Below are 20,873 nucleotides of genomic sequence, written 5' to 3'. Positions count from 1 at the left end.
AGTGCAAACAACTAGGATCAAGTTGCTAAAACAAAAAAGTACAGACCATGAAACGCTTCAGTTGTTGTGGATGACAGACTCTGGCATATGAAGGTATAAGCTCTGGTTTATACTGAAAAATGATGAACATTTGTTTTGTGATCTTCATATTATCAGCAATATGCAGGAAAGCTGAGCAACATTTAGTTGTTATTATTATTATTGTACCAAAATGGAAAGGTGTTTGTTGAGAGGGAGCCATGCACTAGAATCTCCTGTGGGGCACTGAAAAACAGTGCAGAGGAAATGTTAGCATTTTTTCCATTCCCTCAGCCTAATGCAAACTTCTTTGGTTTCCTGAATGTACTGATTTCATAAAGAATAATCTAAATGTTAAAACAGAACTCCTTCCCCTCCAAAAATAGAAAGGAAAAGAAGGCTACAAAACTTGTATACATTTTAATTTACTTATTTCTGATTAGTTGTTAAAATCTACATTAAATACAACTCCTATCGGCTGTAAGTAATTTGAAATACTAGCATAAGGTCGCAATAATTACTTAATTGATTAGAAACATTCCCCTTGATTGTAGGTAATTTGTTTAAGATGGTTCACAGGAAATGCTGTAACAAAACAAAATGAAAAAATCTCCTCCGGGGAGAATAATAAACTGAACACAAGAGACTCTGAGGGGCAAACCACACGTGAGTGCATTCTCTGGGCTATTGTTTACGTTGCCCTTTGCTGTTTTGCTCAATCGTTTTGGGCAACAATGCCAGTTTAGTAGTTTAGAGGCCAGATTCCAATCTCAGTTACACCAGAGTTGCCATCAACAGAGTTACTCTGGTATTACACTGAGAATGGGTCTGACCCCAAGTCCTCAATTACATGCACATGCTTGCTGCACACTACACTATGTGCTCTAATTTCCTGTGGTGTTGATTGCTCTCTCATGATGTCAAGATCAAGGTTTGGAGCAGCCCAAGGTTCACTGTGTGCTTGTGTGCAGAAAACAATGAGACGCGGGCAGTTGCAGCACACAGTATATTCTACACTGCAGCTGGAAGCAAGCCTTCCAGCCCAGGGGGACAGACTTGTGCCAGTGGTGCTTGAGCTAGCGAGCTAAAAATAGAGGTAGATGTTGCTGCTCGGGCTATCAAGCCCACCTGACCTCTGAGCTCAGGTGGCTAGCCTGAATCTCTGCTGGAGACGCAATGTCCACACGATTCCTTTTATCCCGGCTGCAGTGCAGAGATACCATAGGGGCTCACTGTTAAGGGGTTGGTGCTGCAAGATGCCCTACACAGAGAGCTTCAATGGGAGTTGACTTCCCTCAGCACAGTTCTCTGCACTTTGCAGCATCAGGCCCTAAAGTAAAAAGGGACAGCCCAGTGAACAAGTCATGAACCCTTCATACTTTAATTGCATTTTGAAGTCAATGGAGCTACTTTGACTTACACCAGCCGAATTGCAGCTTAATATTTAAAATTAAACATCTAGCCAAGTAACTTTCATCTTATCATTCACATCCCACTTTAATGATAATATAAAAGTATGAAGCACCATATATTTATTTTAAATTTTGAAAAAGTATGAAAAAATAAGCTCCAGTTACCAGTATTTGCTATAAGATATAATATCTGATTATTGCCATGTTTGTAGTCTCTAATACCACCACGTTAGCTAGCAAACAAAGGAAGAGAGAGGAATTAAAAAGGCATATAGCATATTTGGTTTAGGTTAGTGTTTCTGTGGCACCTCACACTTTGTCGTACAGCCGTTCCCTCCCATCCTACCAACAGGAACAGTCAAGGACATACAGTATTATGGCTCCACCACTGGAAAGCAAGTAAGCAAAAGAATCAAGACAATAAAGGCAAAGTCAAGAGCTGTATGTAGGGCCTAAGGATGGCCAACTTTCCAACAGAATGAGAAAACTTCCAGAGTGATGAAGAAGTTAATGAGTTGAGAAATGGGATAAAGAGATGTAAAGATGTAAGGTGGTACCTCTTCACAAGAGGAAAGGGGATGTTGAATGGAAGAAGGGAGAACTACAATGAAAGAAATTAACAGTAAGTAATCTTCCTGTCTGTAAAAAGAAAAGGAGTACTTGTGGCACCTTAGAGACTAACCAATTTATTTGAGCATGAGCTTTCGTGAGCTACAGCTCACTTCATCGGATGCATACCGTGGAAACTGCAGCAGATATTATATACACACAGAGATAATGAAACAATACCTCCTCCCACCCCACTGTCCTGCTGGTAATAGCTTATCTAAAGTGATCATCAAGTTGGGCCATTTCCAGCACAAATCCAGGTTCTCTCTCTCTTATACCAATAGGATGCTAATTTTAAAATTTATTAATATTATGGTAGTGCTGAGAGACTCTGATTGTACTTAGGGCCCCATTGTGGTAGACATTGTACAAACAGCGGTAGACACAATCCCTGTCCCAAAGAGCTTACATCCCAAGATGTGCATTGAATGTAGATAGCGAGAAGGGGCCTGCCTTTACTGTGAGAGCTGAATAACTCTGTGACCAGAGGTGGCATCCACCAATGTAGATAGATCCAAATGATAGAAACTGGGGGTGGGGAATGACTACACTGCAGCCTTACACACTTTGGAAGTCAAAGTCTCAGGTCACATGTGGCCCAGGGAGATACGACCTCTTTGGCAGAATGATATTTGACCATCCATGAATGCAGGCCCTTACTTCTCATAGGTAAGTAAGATGCAATCCTTTTCTCATCTGGTATTCCTCGAAACAGACTGACTGCATAATGTTTCTGAGCTCTTGTGAACAAGAAAGAACTTCAATACATGTTTAATCCTCTAGAAAGGGTATAGAGAATAAAAGCTTTGTTGATGAATTCCATGTTCATCTTCCTGATGAATTCTGGCAGGAGAGGGAAGTCCACATTTTCAGGAAAGAACTGAAGATTCAGGCATGTGTATGTAACAAAGTTCATTTCTCTCACCCATCTAGTGATGTCACAGAAACTAAAAAAGGTCCACCTCTGAAGACAGTGGTTTGAGGGGACCTCTCCGAGGGATCTGAAGAGTAAACCTGTGAGCACTTGCAAAATGAGAAACAGGTCTCATTGAGGAATCACTGGATGATGTCAGACTCTCAAACAAAATAAACGAACGAGATCTCTGGGATACCAACATCACTGCTCCCAGTATGACTCCTTGTAAGTAATCTTATTGTGATTGTTACATAACACTCCTGGATCCCTTTTCTGTGTTCTAAGCTAAAGTATTTGAGGCTGGCAGAGTATGTTTCCATATGGTACCGTATCTCTGACTTGAACATCACATGGATGTTATGCAAACAAATATACGATAGCCACGGTATAATAGCTGCTTGCAAATTAAGTGATTAAAAATTGCATTTCCAACATCCTTAAATTTAAAAGGTCAAATATCCTTTTTTGAGAATAATAAATTTTATTATCCTTAAGGGGAAAAATATCCTTATTTTTACATTCAAGTTCTCTTCTAGACTGTGTTAGTTCAGTCAGATAAATATGGATGTCACTGATGTTCTCTTAAATAAAACCTATAGTTTGTCAAGATGGGTAGTTCACATCTTTCTGCCAGCTAATATCAATCATCAATCCAAACCCATTAACACAATAGTCTGTTCCTATACAAACACCCACACTCAAACTAAAATTAACTTCAAAAGATAAAACACTTGTAAAATAACCAGGACTTTTCTAAAAAGCTAAAGCTATTTGAAATGACAGATTAAAGAAAAAGGTAATGAAGAACCAATTATAAAAATTAAAGGAACAACAAACTAATTTTGCATTAACGGTTTAAGGATGAATTAACTGCACTCAATAATTACAGTATTTTAATAAAAATGAAAACAGATGAGTAGTTCATGACCTATGAAGGCATCCACCACTCTTTGTTAACATTATTACTCAATACTAACCTACACCTTCATCTATGTTATACGTTAATCTGGATAATAAAAGCAGCAAAAATGCCTACCCCTGGGAAGTTTCCATGCTGCACCGTCTTTAACTACTATTTAATTGTTACCACAGTCTCCTTTCAAAATATCTTCAAAACCCCAGTCACTTTCCTATGGATACTTGCAGTTTTATATGTCCCCAAAGACCAAAACTTTCCTGCAATAGGAATTCAAATAAGGAAATGATTCTTAGAAAAATCAAAACACATTTCCCATTATTATGATTAAAACAAGTTCTATTATAAGAGTGAAATTCACTCAAGCACTGAGTGCCTCACAGCATTTAGCATTTGGTTTGATCCAAAGTCATTTGAAATCAGTGGGAACCAAAGACTTCCACTGATTTGAATGAGTGTTGGCTCAGACCCTCTGTGAGCAGCTCTACCACCTACATGAATTGTGGAAGGTCACCCCACGCCAGCCTCAAAGCTACTGAAGCTATTCTTATACAGATCCAATGGCCCTAACTCCAGCCATAAAAGAGCAGTGGCCAATATTTTAACCCGGGCAAACTTTTTGACCTGAGGGCCACATCTGGGTATGGAAATTGTATGGCGGGCCATGAATGTGCATGAAATTAGGGTTGGGGTGCGGGAGTGGATGAGGGCTCTGGCTGGGGGTGCAGGCTCTGGGGTGGAACCAGAAATGAGGAGTTCAGGGTGCAGGAGGGGGCTCCGGGCTGGGGCTGAGGGTTGGAGTGCAGAGGGTGGTGAGGGCTCTGCTGGAGGTGCAGATTCTGGGCTGAGTCTGGGGAGTTCAGGGTACAGGAGGGGGCTCTGGGCTGGGACCAAGGAGTTCAGAGTGTGGGAGGGGGCTCCGGGATGGGGCAGGGTATTGGGGCATGGGGGTGTGTGAGGGCTCTGGATGGGGGTGTAGGCTCTGGGGTGGGGCTGGGGATGAGGGGTGCAGGAGGGTGCTCCGGGTTGTGATCAAAGGGCAGAGGGCAGGATGGGGATATGGGCTGGGGCAGGGGATTGGGGAGCAGAAGAGGTCAGGGGTGCAGGCTCCAGGCAGTGCTTACCTCAAGCAGTTCCCAGAAGCAGCACCATGTCCCCTCTCTGGCTCCTACGTGGAGGCGCGGCCAGGTGGCTCTGCGTGGCTGCCCCGTCTGCAGGCACCATCTTGCAGCTCCCATTGGCTGCAGTTCCCGGCCAATGGGAGCTGCGGGGGTGGCGCTTCAGGCAGGGGCAGCATGCGGAGCCCCCTGGCTGCCCCTATGCTGGGCAAGCCCCAGACGCCGCTCCCCAGCGGGAGCTTGAGGGCTGGATTAAATCAGCTGGCAGGCCAGATGTGGTCCACAGGCTGTAGTGTGCTCACCCCTGTTCTAACCCATAAGCTGGAAGAATTGCCAGGAAGAGGTTGCGTTTTTTGCCCTACAGCCTGACTGCAGGTTGGTGGGGGTGACTTCCCCCTCAGATTCCTCTCTCCTTCCACAGAGTTTCCCACACAATGTTCAGTTACTTGGGTGTGGTGCAAGGAGTGAGTTGGACTCTAAATAAACACTGTCTAACTCCCTTATGACATATTTTGGATGTTTCTTAAAAATAAAGATGAACTGAACATAAAATTGCAAATAGGCGCACAAATAATGTATAAGATTCAACCTATTTCTTGAGGTTATTTGCTGGCTATAACTGTCAAAAATGAAAGAGTAAGCAAAATCCTCTATTTTCCCCATTTCCTGGCAATTTTCTACATTACAGAAATGAGACACAATTTTTAGACCTGTGGAAAAAGTTTAAGTTGTACCCTTTAATACAATTGTGTTACAATTACAGATGTGTGAATGACCTATTTTTCAGTTCAGTGGCAATTCTGAAAAATGAAAACAAAAATGGTCCGACCTGTATCAAAAAAGCTGAAAAATGTCAGCAAATCAAAAAAGTCAACAAATTTAGTTTCAAGTCAAATGGAATATTTCATTCAATCTACAATGAACTGCTTTGATTTGTTGCCACACACTCTTTAACATAAAAGCAAAGGAAATGATGAGCTAGACTCACACAAAGGGAGGAGGAGGAAGTAGTGGTGAATAATGAGCCAGAGAAAGCAAGTAAGAGTGACTCTATAGCCAGGTGATTAGGGCACTCCCTGGGAGGTGAGAAGATCCAAGTTCATGTCCCTGTTCCACAAACTATTTTTTATACCCAGTGGAACAGATTCAGCACGAGAGATTGAGAAAGATGCACAACACAATTTCCCGCAGCCTAGTGGCTAGGGTACTCTCCTGCACTTGGAGAGATCCCTGTTCAAATCCATACTCCACACTAGGCAGAGCAGGGAATAAACTTGGGTCTCCCACATCACAGGTGAATGCCCTAACCACTGGATCAACAGTTGAAAGGCAAGCAATGGGACCACCTCTTTTTCCTCCTGCAGATATTCTAAATATTCCCTGCCTCCCCCTCAAAAAAACCCAAAAAACCCCCCCAAAAAAAAACCCCAAACAATTTGGCCAAATTAATGTCAAATTTGCAAATAGTTTCGAATTAACTGAAACTGCATTTTTCGGCAAATAAACTATTTGTCTGAGAAATTTCACACAGTTGTAGTTGGGCATTTCAGGGTGATAACATTGCTGGCTTTTGGGCTGATTTTCACAGCAACAGAAGTTGCCACTTATTTATTTAGGTGTCTAACTCTGGATTTAGGTGATAGTCAAGGATGAAGCGAGCAGACCAAGGGATGTGATCGTTCCCCTCTATTTGACATTGGTGAGGCCTCATCTGGAGTACTGTATCCAGTTTTGGGCCCCACACTTCAAGAAGGATGTGGATAAATTGGAGAGAGTCCAGCGAAGGGCAACAAAAATGATTAGGGGACTGGAACACATGAGTTATGAGGAGAGGCTGAGGGAGCTGGGATTGTTTAGCCTGCAGAAGAGAAGAATGAGGGGGGATTTGATAGCTGCTTTCAACTACCTGAAAGGGGGTTCCAAAGAGGATGGCTCTAGACTGTTCTCAATGGTAGCAGATGACAGAACGAGGAGTAATGGTCTCAAGTTGCAGTGGGGGAGGTTTAGATTGGATATTAGGAAAAACTTTTTCACTAAGAGGGTGGTGAAACACTGGAATGCGTTACCTAGGGAGGTGTGGTAGAATCTCCTTCCTTAGAGGTTTTTAAGGTCAGGCTTGACAAAGCCCTGGCTGGGATGATTTAACTGGGAATTGGTCCTGCTTTGAGCAAGGGGTTGGACTAGATGACCTTCTGGGGTCCCTTCCAACCCTGATATTCTATGATTCTATGATTCTATGAATATTCTTGTGCTAACGTTTAAAGGGCTGTTTTTACTTCTTCTTTGATATTTACTCTCACTCATCTTTTTTCAAGTTTAGCTTTAAGCTTCCACTTTAACAATTACTCTTAAATGCAATATTTTTGACAGTCTAATGACTCTACGTTATCCACCCTCTCAGCCTGTATTGATAATGAGAATTTACAGTTTGTCTATATGATTTTCAGCAGGCCCCCAAAACCAAAAAGCATTCTGTGGGCAAAAAGAGCAATCTGGAGTACAACTTCATTTCCACAAACTCCCTTCCTGACTCAAAACTCTCCTTCATCTGCAGTAAATTTCACTCCCCTATGTCCGTAATCTTGACCTCATTTTACACCCTCATCTCTCCTCCTAGTTCTGTAAACCTGCTGCCTATCTAATAATTATTACTATGTCTATAACATTGCTATGTACACATCATACCCATCATCAAACAATTCATTGTTGCATTTCTCCATTCCCTTCAAGATTCAATTCCAAAACACCCACCACCTTTTATTTTAAGCCCACAATGGACTAGTTCCTGCCTGCAGGTGGGCTTTGTAAACATATATATTTGCTCTCTCTGTTCCCCTCCCTGCCCATCTATCAATGGTTTCCACGTGGCTTTTTCTTCAACACAGCCTCGTTATTACTGATGCAAAACACTTTCTGTATACTTCTACCTTAACTCTCCATCTCAGTTCAAACCTCAGCTGAAAAAGTAGCTTTTCTTTCTTGCCTAAGCCTCACTTCTCTCTTATTGTGTTATTTATTACTGTAATTTCATTACTGAACTCTGCAAATCACTTCTTTCATACAAAGTATATGCATGACATTACACAAATTAAAATTCTACTGTAAAATCTTTGCTTTCTTCCACTCCCTGAAGGTTTTGGAGGTTTTCCGAGACTGAGTCCTCACCCTTTCCCAACCTCCTTAACAATCGACTAGCAATATTCTTCCCAGAGGACCACATCTGGTGTCTCCCTCAGAACTGGGGACTTTTAATTCTTGTTTTCCTTCAAAAAAGCGGAACCACAAATTTTCCAGATTCAGATTTGTTTTAAATAAGTAGAATCATGCCCTTTAAATAGCAAGTGAAGTAATTCTTACTGGCAGTACTGATCCAGTATATCACCAAGGATACTAGCTAATCGGACTGTGGCAGATTAAAGATCAAAGGTGGCAATCTTTTTAATTACTTATTTTCCCAAATAAATACAAAATCATAATATCTAGAAATTGTTCAAACAACTTTGGATTTCTATGCTGCTGAAACACACAAACCTACATTTTATTCTGGGGTCATTTTATGACCAGTCCCACAATTCTATAGAGGAAATTCAAGCATGAATCATTTTATTTAACCACAATTAAAAATAAAAAGTAGTTCCACCAGCTTTATAAAAGGGCTGTTTACATTCATGTATCATAAACTTCAATGAGGAACAATTTAAATAAAACTGTCATTGTCCTTAAAATAAAAACAAATTAAAAATGTTTTCAGACACCAAAACACAAACAAAAGAAAAAGAAAATGTCACTTTTTAATTGCACAGAGACATTTACCAAAGCAAATGTAGCTTCAGGGCAAATTCTTCTTTTCTTAAGTATTGTTAGTTTAATAAAATACATGCCATCTCATTGGAACTCTCTTTGGAAGCTCAGTATTTTAAACAGTTTTTATAAGAAGCTTTGTTTTTACAGCTATTATTATCATGGGGTAGGTGGAAGTGGAAGCCAACTATAGTCGTGTAACCCATATTCTGCAGTCTGCAAACACTCGACACTCCAGAACCAAGTCAATCAAAAGAAACAATCCCTTAATATGGATTTACTTGCTAATGGTTCTGAGGGAGCCATCACAGACAACTGCATCAACGATCTACAATTTTGAAGGACCTGGTATAGGCATGTAATACACAATATTGCTCACTGAGGCTATTAACATCTACTGTGTCAATAATATACATTTTAAGTGATTAAATTCATAGTTACACAATAGATAGTTTTTTAAGGCATAATAAGTCATGACAGGCAGTGTATTTCAAGGCACTTGTAACGTGCCTCAGGGAGCATTATAAGGCATGAGACTAATACCTAGTGAGTTTAACCACCCAAGAAGTGCTGTGAGTCTTGAACTGAAGTATCTGGATTGTATTACCATTATAAAATAAAAAACAAACATGAAAACAGGACCACATATTTAACAGGCATCATGTATTTGGGAACAACATAATTAATAGTCAGTCTCAGAGCACTCATTTTATACAGAGCTGTGAAACTATTTTATAATGACAATTGCAGTCTATCAGATCAGTTCCTGTTTCTTAACCTACTGGAGAAACAAAAACACAATTCAGACAGAAACAAATGTAAAAGATATTAAGGTTTCTTAACCAATATTATGAAGTACAGGTGTTGTGAGATTCCTCCAGTACGTGATACATGCTGCAATACCTGGGCTTTCATTGGGCATTTAAAGGTGATATGTTAGCCTTCACTCTGAATTTTCTGGTATGTGTGTTAACTTTATGCTTGTGACATTGTTTCCAATAGGCTTTTGTGTGTGTACATATGTGTTATGAGCAAATAAAAATTAAAAACTTGAAATCAGGATTGTAAACCAGTCAAATTAATACATTAAAATAGTGTTAATTCATGTCAAAAGGCTCACATATCATGTGAGTTCATATCAAAAGGGTCAAAATTCATGACCTCTATATGAACACACCCATAAGAATAATCCTAAAATTCCTTGCATTTAGGGGAGGTTTAAATATGCAAACTGTGTGCTGAACTTCATGCTTTATAGTTACAGTATATGAAACGTTATTTGTGAGACTAAGTCTATTCTGGATTTGGTTCCTCCTTTTACCCAAAAAGTAGATAATTATCACAGCCTGTTTTCTTCATCAGGTAAAATAAACTTAAATTAAAACAATGTCACTTATGTTTATATCCTGTCTGAGGTCACAGAAATGAAGTTTGTAATTTTGAACCCAGAGTATAAAAACTTACACAGATTGCAAAAGCCTTGCAACGCCCCAGTCAACCATGTTGTGACAAATCAGTTTCCACATGAAAAGCCACAAACATTTCTTACTTCAGTGCTAACCTATCATGAAAAAATATCTCCATGCTTTTTAAAACCTTGGCTATGAAAATAACGATCAGTTTATCTCTAAGGCATGAGAGTGTCATTTGTCAAATGTATGCACTTATCATTTTATTGTGACCTTTAAAACACTCTTTACAATGTTTAGAACTCATATCTTCAGTTGCCCGGTAAAACAATCTATATTCCAGCTCCAAACATGGGTTATCAAAGGGAGGCATACGTAAGCATGTGCCTGTCCAAAATGTGATTTGTTCACCATTTTTGTAAATTCTCTACTCTGCTTACTCGCTGCTTCTCCAAAATGAGGGTATTCTCTTTTGCTTGTCTTAACTCCTATGCCATTCTGGGTTGTGAGATCAGATGTAAAGTAGAGAGGCCAGAACAACAGAAGTTGTACAGTTTGCACCAGTGAATTGTAGAAACCAGTTTATGGAGCTAAATTATCCATAGGTTCTGTGTGGAACATTCAAATGTGAAAAATTTGGCGGGCTTGCAATTAAACATATGTTATCTATCCTGACAGGAGTTGAAAGTTATAGTGGAAAATTATTGCCTCACAGGATATATATCACTATTATCTGACAGTAAAAGACAACTACTGACTGCGAGGGATATGTGTGCATATGCGTGCAACTACTTTATAATTTGTATATAGGGTACTTTTCAGTACTAAGTGTATTTGCACACAACAAACATTATTTCAGAAGGGTTCATTTGTTCCTGAAGTGTATTCTGTCCGTGTAATCCTAATTATTCATTTACTAGCAAGCAACTGTAGTGTTATAGACAGAGAATTATGATTTTTGGTGGATATAAAAAGGAATGTATTGACACTTAAGGAACAAAGATCTTGCACAAATCCTTTGGAACAAAAAACTTGAGATGAGAACTACATGAAAAATACTATACACAGAACCGTTTCTAAATAAAATGTTTTTCCAAGTTTTCCATAAAGCATCAGCAGCTCACAGGGACATGCCAGCCATGTTAAACTTTTAATCACACATCGTGAGTTTGGACCTGAATGGATTTAAATAGCTCAAAGTCAGGAGGAAGGGAAAGAGAGAAGCAGCTGAGAACCTACAACTAGTCATGATTCCTGGATTTTTTTGCGTCAGATCAGGTTAGAACAACCTGGGGGCTGCTCTAATTTGCATAATCTGACAACAATCCCCTATTGACTACATATCAGATAGGAATAACCACAGTGCAGAACTTTCAATCTACTCATCGTCCTTGCCTCCGAAGCCAGGAGGATTTGGGGAAGAAGGCTGAGGAGCCATCTCTGCTGGTGCCATGCCCACTAGGGAGTCCCCCACACCACGGGAAGCCAAACAGGGAGCAAGTGGATGGTTTCTGTTCCCTTTGCACCACCTGAGCTACACAGATGGAGCAAATGGTGCAGGAAATCTGCCCCAGAATACTGACCCTTTGGACCTTATTGAAATAATGTTTGGCGCTCAGAGCAGAGGTGTCTCATCTTTCCAGTTTATGCTATATACAGCGCCAGGGCTTAAGCGAATGGCCAAGAGGTAGGGAGAGAAGAAAGAATGGAGAGTGACCTGAGACTGAGGGCACGTCTTCACTGGCAATATTACAGCACTGCCGCAGCAGCGCTTTAACGTGGCTGGTGTAGTCGCGGCAGAGCACTGGGAGAGAAAAACCACCTCCATGAGGGAAGTAGCTACCAGCGCTGGGAGCTGGTGCACTGTCTACACTGGCACTTTACAGCGCTGAAACTTGCAGCCCTCAGGGAAGTGTTTTTTCACACCCCTGAGCGAGAATTTTTCAGCGCTGTAAAGTGCCGGTGTAGACAAGCCCTCAGTTCTCCTATTGTTGACTGACCGGCTAGCTGTTCCAGCTTTGTTTCCTCTATTTTTCTTTTAAGTTGCATGTCTGTGTTTGTCCCTGTAATAATGGTTGTAATTATGGTAACTACTTTTAATTGAGGAGGATTTGCTTGTAGTGACACTGTGAAAAGCAGAGAACTTGGATATTCAGGTGAGGTTTTAACATCACAATAAGCTGTGCACAGCGCATATCAAAAAGCACTATTTGCTCCATGCTATGATTTCAAATACAGTCAACCAACATGACAAGACTCATATGCCATCTATCCATTATAAAACTAGCGAATGAAAAGACAGCACATAAAACAGAAACTAAAATTCACTCATAAGATCATTCAAAAGTCATCTGACAAATGTATACAAGACTAACCCCCTATTTCTGATGCTTCTACTGCCACTTTGCCAGGAGACATCTGTTCTATCTATTACATCAACCATAGGGCCTGTGCATTCTTTTTTTTTTTTTTTAAGGGGGATTTTGCACTATTGTTATACCTTCATGTGAAGGCCTTCCTGAGCCTAAAATAGGGAGCTTCATTTTATCCTTTGCAATGGCAAAGTAAAGATCCATAAAAAAAAATATGAATTGATAACTGAAGGTTGGTCTGCGCTTAAAAGTTATATCGGCATAGGCATGTCGGGTGCGAGTGTGAAAAAAACCCACAGCCCTGAATGACACAGCAATGACAACAAACCTCCAGTGTAGATACAGCTATGTTGATGGAAGAGCCCTTCTGTTAATGTAACTAACTTCATTCAGAGAGGTGGTGCTAATATATCAAAAGAAAAGCTCCTCTATTGGTGTAGGCTGGCTACACTAGAGGGGTGTGCTAACACCGCTGTGCTCCATCGTGCAGACAGAGCCTGTGGCTGGTGAGTTTAGCAAGGACAAAAAATAAAGACTTGAATCCTGTATGTTGAGAAACCCAAACCAACAAATAGATAAACCTTTAAACCAGTTAAATCGTTGACAAGGAGAATGATGTGTGGGGATACAGAATATCCATGTAATTTGGATAAAATGGAAATTCTAATATTGCATTTCTTAGAGGAAATGCATGCTCTAATGTGCTTAAACTGGAAAAGCTACAGGATCTGATGGTTTTAAATATTTCAGACACTTCCCTTTTTTGTCCAATTCCATTTCTTTGTATTAAGTTGCATAATTCTGCACCACTTAGTGGGCATGGAACTCTTTCTGTGCATCTTTACAAGAAAAGGTGAAGGTATGGCTTCAGTGAAAATAGATGGTTTATGCAGAAAATATGAGCGTCATACTTTTGCACCATTACTGGAGCTCCTCCAATGAAACTTATCCTTTATGTCTGAGTTTCTATTCATTTCCAATAAAACATCTGTTATACCAGTCACGTGAGGCATAATGAATTGCCTTCGGCTATGGAAACTATATGCACCTATCATTTTCACTTTTTTATTGGTTATTATGTGAGCAGGAGCAAATTCAAACAATTTTGCAACAACCAACCATTGGTTGATACCCAACCATTTGATAGTCAACCATTGTTAAAATAATAAATAAGGTGCCCATAAGCAGCTTTGGGTAAAGTTGTAATGGTGTATGATCATTTATATCATTAACATGGCCATTGTTAGACAACTGCAACGTATCGATGGAAAAGTTACAATCTATTAAATATGATTATTTGTATGCTAGTATCATCTTTGTATCTAAAGTTATGAATAGTGACTATGTACCAGTATTTCAAATGTGTTTGCTCCTGGGGTAACACTCCCAAGGTAATTTACATCCAGTCTGGCCAGCACATTTGTGAATGAACTATTCAAGTTGATGGCCCATGAAAGAATACTTAGCTCTCAAATGTGTCATAGAAGAAGCTTGTCCCCATCCGGTGAGTCTTCCTCTGGCCACTTTAGCCAAAATGGCTACTCCTATGAGTCATCAAAGCATGAAGGGCCCGTAACTTGCTCACGTGTCCCTGGACTCCATCTTGTGCCTGTAATTTTCCACAAACTAAGACAGAGAGCAATTCCTCCATATGTGAGAAGGTATACAAGTTCCTGAAGCATCTCCATTTTGCCTCTTTCCTGATCTGATCTCTGGGCTATGGACTTAGACCAACGGACTGAGGACCTTCCAATCTTTTTGGAAGTTACCAGAGACTTTACAGCCAGCAGTTTATTCCATCACTACTACAAACCTGATCCAAGAACTTTGCAATGATGGTATGTATATGATTTCTTTGATGATTTTAGCTCTCTCCTCCGTATTTTCTTGTCTAAATAAACCTTTAGATATTAGATACGAAAGCATTGGCAACAACATGATTATTGGGCAAGAGCTGAGCTATACAGTGACCTGGCTATGTGGGTGATCTCTTGGGATTAGAAAGACCCTTTGTTTGATTAAATTGGCTTTAAATAACCACACATTGTAAGTCGAGGTGGCTGAGTGGTGAAATGAGTGCTGGAATGCCAAAGGAGACTGCATTTTTTACTTTTTGTTAACCAGTGTGGCGAGACAGAAGTTTCCTTTTACTACTGGCTAGGTATATTTTATGATAGAATAACCACCAGTTTGGGGTGAGTTTGTCCTATTTCTCAGCAGTTTGTCCTGAATCTGGTATTCTCTGCTGCGATCCACTGAGGCACGGTGACTGACGTGCAGACATTTTCTTAGAGCTCTACAACCAAAATGGTCTTCTCACATTTAATCTGCTACATACAAGGCTTGTGTACTCTGCAATTATGAGTAAATTCTGCAACAAGGCCTCTCTGGTTTCTGAAACACTCCAGTGTAGAGCTGGCCAGAAAACAAGAATTCTGTTTCACAAAAAAAGAGGTCTCTTTTACACTGGGATGAACCAGACACCTTTGAAAAAATTTTGAGAAATTTTTTTTCAGAAAAATTTGAGAGACTTTATAGCCTGGGGGTGATAAGGCACTGACCTACTCTCATGTTATTGGCTATTCCGGGGTCTCTCTCTTATTTTGACAAGAATCTCCATCCTAGACCATCCATCCATTGCAACAAAAGTTATGTTTCCGCAAACCAGTGTGTTTCCACATACTGATATTTCAACGAATCTGCACTTTCCAACAAAACATTTTATTGAAAAATTCCCAACCAGCTCTATTCTAGGGTGTCAAACTGGAAATTTTACAGTTCTTGAAATTCATTGTGGGTGCAGGCATGTGGGATTTGAATGACAGAGTTGAGACAAAGTGGAAGTAAAGATTGAGTAAAGATTTACTATTGAGTAAAGATGCTTTGTTGAGGGATTTGGGTACAGACTGAGCAAGAACACATTTGTTCAATAACAGTATAGTCTTTCCTTCATTGAGTGGGTGAGACAGGTGTGGCTTGTGACCAGAATATACACATGTGGTTACAGCTAATACAACAGAAACATTGTTCAGAGTTCTATTGTTTTTTATGTTAAAATGAACCTTCAAGTAAACATGTCTGGTAGTTTCCAGGTGTACAACATACAATGGGATTTATTTACTGTTTCACTGTTTACCTTGCATGAATTAAGTAACTCTACCTTCCTGTAGTATGGCATTTTTGTGATGTGCTATGTAATATGATACAGTTTGTCCTCCATATATTAAATCAAAGTATTTAATAAATGAAAATATGGCATGTGAAGAAGTCTCAAAGTGAAAGCTGAAATTGTATTACAACCTTTTAATTAAGGCCTGAACATTCTCCAGGAACAACAGGAGAGAATGAAAGTTAGATGCTCTGCAGCTATTTCTTCAAGAATATAATATTTGACTACTTTTTAATCTATAAATAAACATAAATATATAGAGAAATTAAAGGCCAACAAGATACTATGGGCCTGATCTCTAGCAGTGGAAAGTCTGCCAGGAGGGGTGCTGCTGCACAGGTCTCCTACAATATCTTTTCCACCCTTGGAACCAGAAATGGCAGCAAAGTGGACAGGGCTAGCTGCGGAGTGGGTGGGACTAAGACACATAGGAGATGCACTGATTTAGTTGAGTATCCACTGCAGATTGAGAGGAAGTGTGGACCTATATGTAGGAGTTGAAAGAGAGCTATGAACTATGGAAACAATGGAAAAGCTTATTAGTGGCATGAATACCTACTGCACAGTTAGAAGGGTCAAGTATTGTCTTCAATTCTGACATCCTAAAATGTACTAGAGAATCTAGCTGGATGCAGAATAATGTAGTAGAAACAAAGGTGTCATTTTAAAAACAGTTTCTAGCCACCGCAGTTATAAATAAATAATTCCAAATGCAAACTGAATGTAAATCTATGCAGTGTTGTCTTTCTGCATTTGCAAACCAAAAGCTTGAATCAATACGTCTTAGATGTAGGAACTGTTTCATTCTGCAGCCCAGCATCTCCCATAATTCTGAAACATATGATTCCCCTCCTGTCCGCAGGTTCTGAAAGTGGTTCAGAACCTGCAGATAGGTTGGGGTGCAGGAGGGGTGCAGGCTCCTGCTGAGCGGCGCTTACTTCAGGCAGAGGCACAAAAATATATCCCTGCTTTCCTGGGGTGTACTACTTCCTTTAATCTAACAACATCTGAGTAATAGAACTTGCTTGGGCCCTTTAGTCTTCTCTATCATTCAGCAGTGTGACTTTCCTTATTACCTGACAACTTTCTATCACCAGTGATTTAAATAACCAAATAATACTCGTTATTTATATTACAAATAATTTGATTCAAAAATTATTTGATCAAATTAGTCAGGGAACAAATGAACTGAATGGCATTGTATGTAAACTGTTCAAAACTGTTTTCACTTAGATTAAATTTTACATTTGAGTCCAATAACTTTAAAGATTATCTAGTAGTACATTTTAATATTCAAATAATATAAAATATATTTAAAAGAGAGACAGCAACAAGATATTTGAATAGCAAGAAAGACAGTACCAAATTCAAATATTTAAAGGTGAAGATTTAAAGGAGGTAAGCAAAGGAAAAAGAGACAGCAATTTCAAGGATCCCTAGACGTAGCATCATCAACGCCATAAACATGAACAGTTTGCTAAGGCAAATACCCTGGGCACATGACAATGAAGACACACACAAATCAGTGAATGAAAAAAAAAAAAAGATTTGAACAGGCAGCATCTCTATTAAATGAAATTAAATTAGACAGCCCAGAAGACAGAACTCCTAGCAGCTCCTAAAAGGTGGAAGGTGACAGATAGCTTCTGAGGTGCAGATTGAGCAGGAATGTGGCCATCTTTGTCCCTTCACTGCAGTGTTAGCTTGAGTTATAACTCAAATGTCCTTAATCGATCCCACTGTACACAGGTAAGTCTCTAGCTCTAGTTAAGTGGCACTTTAAACTTGAGCTAGCTAGCCCATCGGGGATGAAGCCAGTTAGGGCAGTGAGGAATCAGTTATTCTGCACTACTACTACAAAAACTCTGTCTTGCTACTACAAACACTATGTGCTGTTCAGTGTTTTGTAGTGTGACTTGTCTTATATGAACCATTTTGAGAAGAGTTAACTCAAGTGTAGATTGATCAAACAACATTCCAGTGAAGACAAGCCCTAAGGCTAATTCCTGAGCACGAGGGAGGCAGCTGGGATTTGGCAATGGCAGTCTGCTTTTGTGAAGTGGTGAATTCCACTAACTAGAAGGAAAATTCCATGCAGCAGCTTCCTCAATTTCCTGTAATATCAAGCAGTTCCTATAAACAAAGAGGCTACCTCTCTGTTGATCAGTATAATGTTCAGTGCTAAATTGGTGAAGAGGCACGAGTTCCAGGATATAATTTAAAAAATTAATTTCAGTGTCTGAAATCCATGCAAAGTAAAATGGTTGACAAAAATCTTACCCCAATTACCATTATATGGTCACACATTATGCTCTTTTTGCTTGAAACAAATTGGCTAGTGCATCCATCCGCTACTAAAGATGTAAAATTCAGAAAAGTCCCTATTAATTCACTGCTGGCTGAAATATACTTCTGTGGAGTGCAAAATTAGAATGTTTCAGAAATATCAAAGCTGCCTTCATACAAAATTATATAGATTAACACCCATGAAAGCCAGAAGACATAAATTCTTAATAGCCTTTGAGACTATGAAATGTGTATCACCACAAAACCAAAATGTTTCGGAAACTGACACTGAATGAAGAGCTGTATTAAAAAACACAGCAGAAAAAAGTAGTCATATATATGAAGCACAACTATGAAAATGTTGAAGATTAACACTTTAAATGAAGGTTTCTCACCAAGGTCAATTTTACCATAAAACTGCCAAGAAATCTGGTAAAGAATAAAAACACTGTACAAGCTTCATTACTTTACATATTATTTTTAAAAAGTTGGATATTTGAAATGCGGGTGTTTTTTCTGATCATGTAAATTGCACATTTCAGCATGAAATTTAATTAAATTTAAAAAAACATATTGATAAAGAATGATTCAGGAAAACAATATAATTTATTTCTTTTAAAATAACCATCACCTCATATTTCCTGGTAAACAAGGAACTACTGGTCATAGTTCATTAGTAGTTTTTAACATATTCAAAGCTTTCTGGTATATATTCACACATTTTTTCCTAATGAGATAACTCGCGTTGTACTAAATAAGATTTCTATTAACTTTCATAATATCAGGTATGTATTACTCCAGGTAGATTAAGCTTATATCTCCTATCTTACCCTAAACATAACTTTCTACGTGGTCTGTTATAAATTCCTTCATTCAGGGAGTCCAGACACATTAGGGAATAATGATGCTAAGGACTGAACAGATATGGTAATTACTATGCCAGCAATGTTACTTATAGTACTATAACTAAAATACGGCAATACCAATAGTAAGGGTGAAAATCTTTTATAATTGAAATCCAGAGGATATTTTCCCATTATATACACGATTACTTGACAGCAAAATTACACGATCAAGCATTGTGACTGCAGACATCTATACATATGTTGAAATCCTGGTCCCATTGAAAGGGGCCAGGATTCCATCCCTAAATTCTGACACACTTTATCATGTAGGACAGTGCATTACTTACATTTTTAACTATGGCTTGGTGCTGAAAGTCACTTAGTTATATTTACTCAAAACAACACTAAACTACATTAATGTCTTTGATGATAAGAATGAAATGTCTTGGCAATACATTCCAATTGTAGCAGTGGAATACACTGTGATCACTTATTCTAATAAGATTAAATACACACACAAGCAACTTACTACAATAACGTTAGGGCTCTAATATCATCTCATGAAAGCAAGAAAATTCTGAGTTGAGGCTGCTAAAGCACTATTGACTATATGTTAACTATACCTAACAAACATAGTACTAATGGTGGCTGATGATTTGGAGGAGATGGATTCTTTGCAGCAAGCCAGCCCCTTTGAACGGCAAATGATCTGGAAGCAGACAGGTTCAGCTAGGATCAGCTGGCCACAGCTGAAAACATGGCCCAAGATCTCTATCAAATGCTCTCAGAACAAGATACTACATTTTGCTGTAAATATATAAAACAGGGGTAAATTAGGAGAGGTGCTGTAGCCTTAATTGGGGATATTTTTACTCTATGTATTTATAGTAGAATCCTAGAGTTATTTTAACTGGGTTTAGGATTTGAGGGTTTTTGAGGGTTTAAGAGCATAAATTGTACTGATATTATGATGCTGAAAGAAAACAATCATAATGCTGTCATTTATAATAATGAGTTGTCTATGCTCTTGCATTTTAACAATTTTGCTGTCATCTCAGTCTAGAAGCACAGCAAATTTTTGCTCTTCACACCAGACATAACTGCATTGTCATGGGTTCCTGGCTAACTGACACTGAGATTATTTTGCCATCATCATCTCACATTGTAACTGGGTCTCCATAGAGAGGCTCCATCAGCCATAGGAGAACAGCATATTGCCATGTATGCACTGTGCAAAATAACTGCTCTGGCTCAGTTGTTATTTTTCAGATTTAAATATCTGTCATTTGAGAATTCTTATTTTCTTAAATAAGAACATAAGAATGGAGATTGAGGGAGCAGGAACAAACCATCTCAATGTGCAGAAAGAATAGCAAATATGGCAGGCGACCAGCTTGGCTTAACAGTGAACTCTTCGGTGAGCTTAAACACAAAAGGGAAGCTTACAAGAAGTGGAAATTTGGACAGATGACTAGGAAGGAGTATAAAGATATTGCTCGAGCATGCAGGGGTTTAATCAGGAAGGCCAAAACACAGCTGGAATTGCAGCTAGCAAGGGATGTGAAGAAGGGTTTCTATAGTTATGCTAGCAACGAGAAAAAATCAGGGAAAGTGTGGGACCCTTAATGAATGGGGGAGGCAACCTAGTGGCAGATGATGTAGAAAAAGCTGACGTACTCAATGCTTTTTTTGCCTCGGTCTTCACAGACAAGGTCAGCTCCCACACTGCTGTCCTAGGCAACACAGTATGGGGAGGAGGTAAGCAGCCCTCAGTGGTTAAAGAACCGATTAAGGACTATTTACAAAAGCTGGACATGCACAAGTCCATGGGTCCAGATCTAATGCATCTGAGGGTGCTGAGGGAATTGGCTGATATGATTGCAGAGCCATTGGCCATTATCTTTGAAAACTCGTGGTGACCGGGGGAGGTTCCGGAAGATTGGAAAAAGGCAAACATAGTGCCCATCTTTAAAAAAGGGAAGAAGGAGAACCTGAGGAACTA

The 20,873-nt window shown here is 39.4% G+C and overlaps 1 protein-coding gene across 5 annotated transcripts in view; it reads right to left on the bottom strand.

Moving 5' to 3' along the window:
• CRPPA (CDP-L-ribitol pyrophosphorylase A) overlaps positions 1-20,873 on the bottom strand; it is a 201,668-nt gene that overhangs the window by 17,298 nt on the left and 163,497 nt on the right. The window contains exon 10 of one of the 5 annotated variants that reach the window (XM_073333804.1): positions 12,530-14,180. The exons of the other annotated variants lie outside the window; for them this stretch is intronic. Within the exon in view, the coding sequence (XP_073189905.1) occupies positions 14,097-14,180 (84 nt within the window). The 3' untranslated portion in view covers positions 12,530-14,096. Of the gene's footprint in view, positions 1-12,529; positions 14,181-20,873 lie in introns of those variants that run through there. 5 annotated transcript variants of the gene reach the window in all.

This window comes from Lepidochelys kempii, chromosome 2 (assembly GCF_965140285.1).
Source record: "Lepidochelys kempii isolate rLepKem1 chromosome 2, rLepKem1.hap1, whole genome shotgun sequence".
Taxonomy (NCBI): Eukaryota; Metazoa; Chordata; order Testudines; family Cheloniidae; genus Lepidochelys; species Lepidochelys kempii.
Note: the sequence above shows the minus strand (reverse complement) of the source record. Positions and strands in the feature narration are given on the sequence as shown.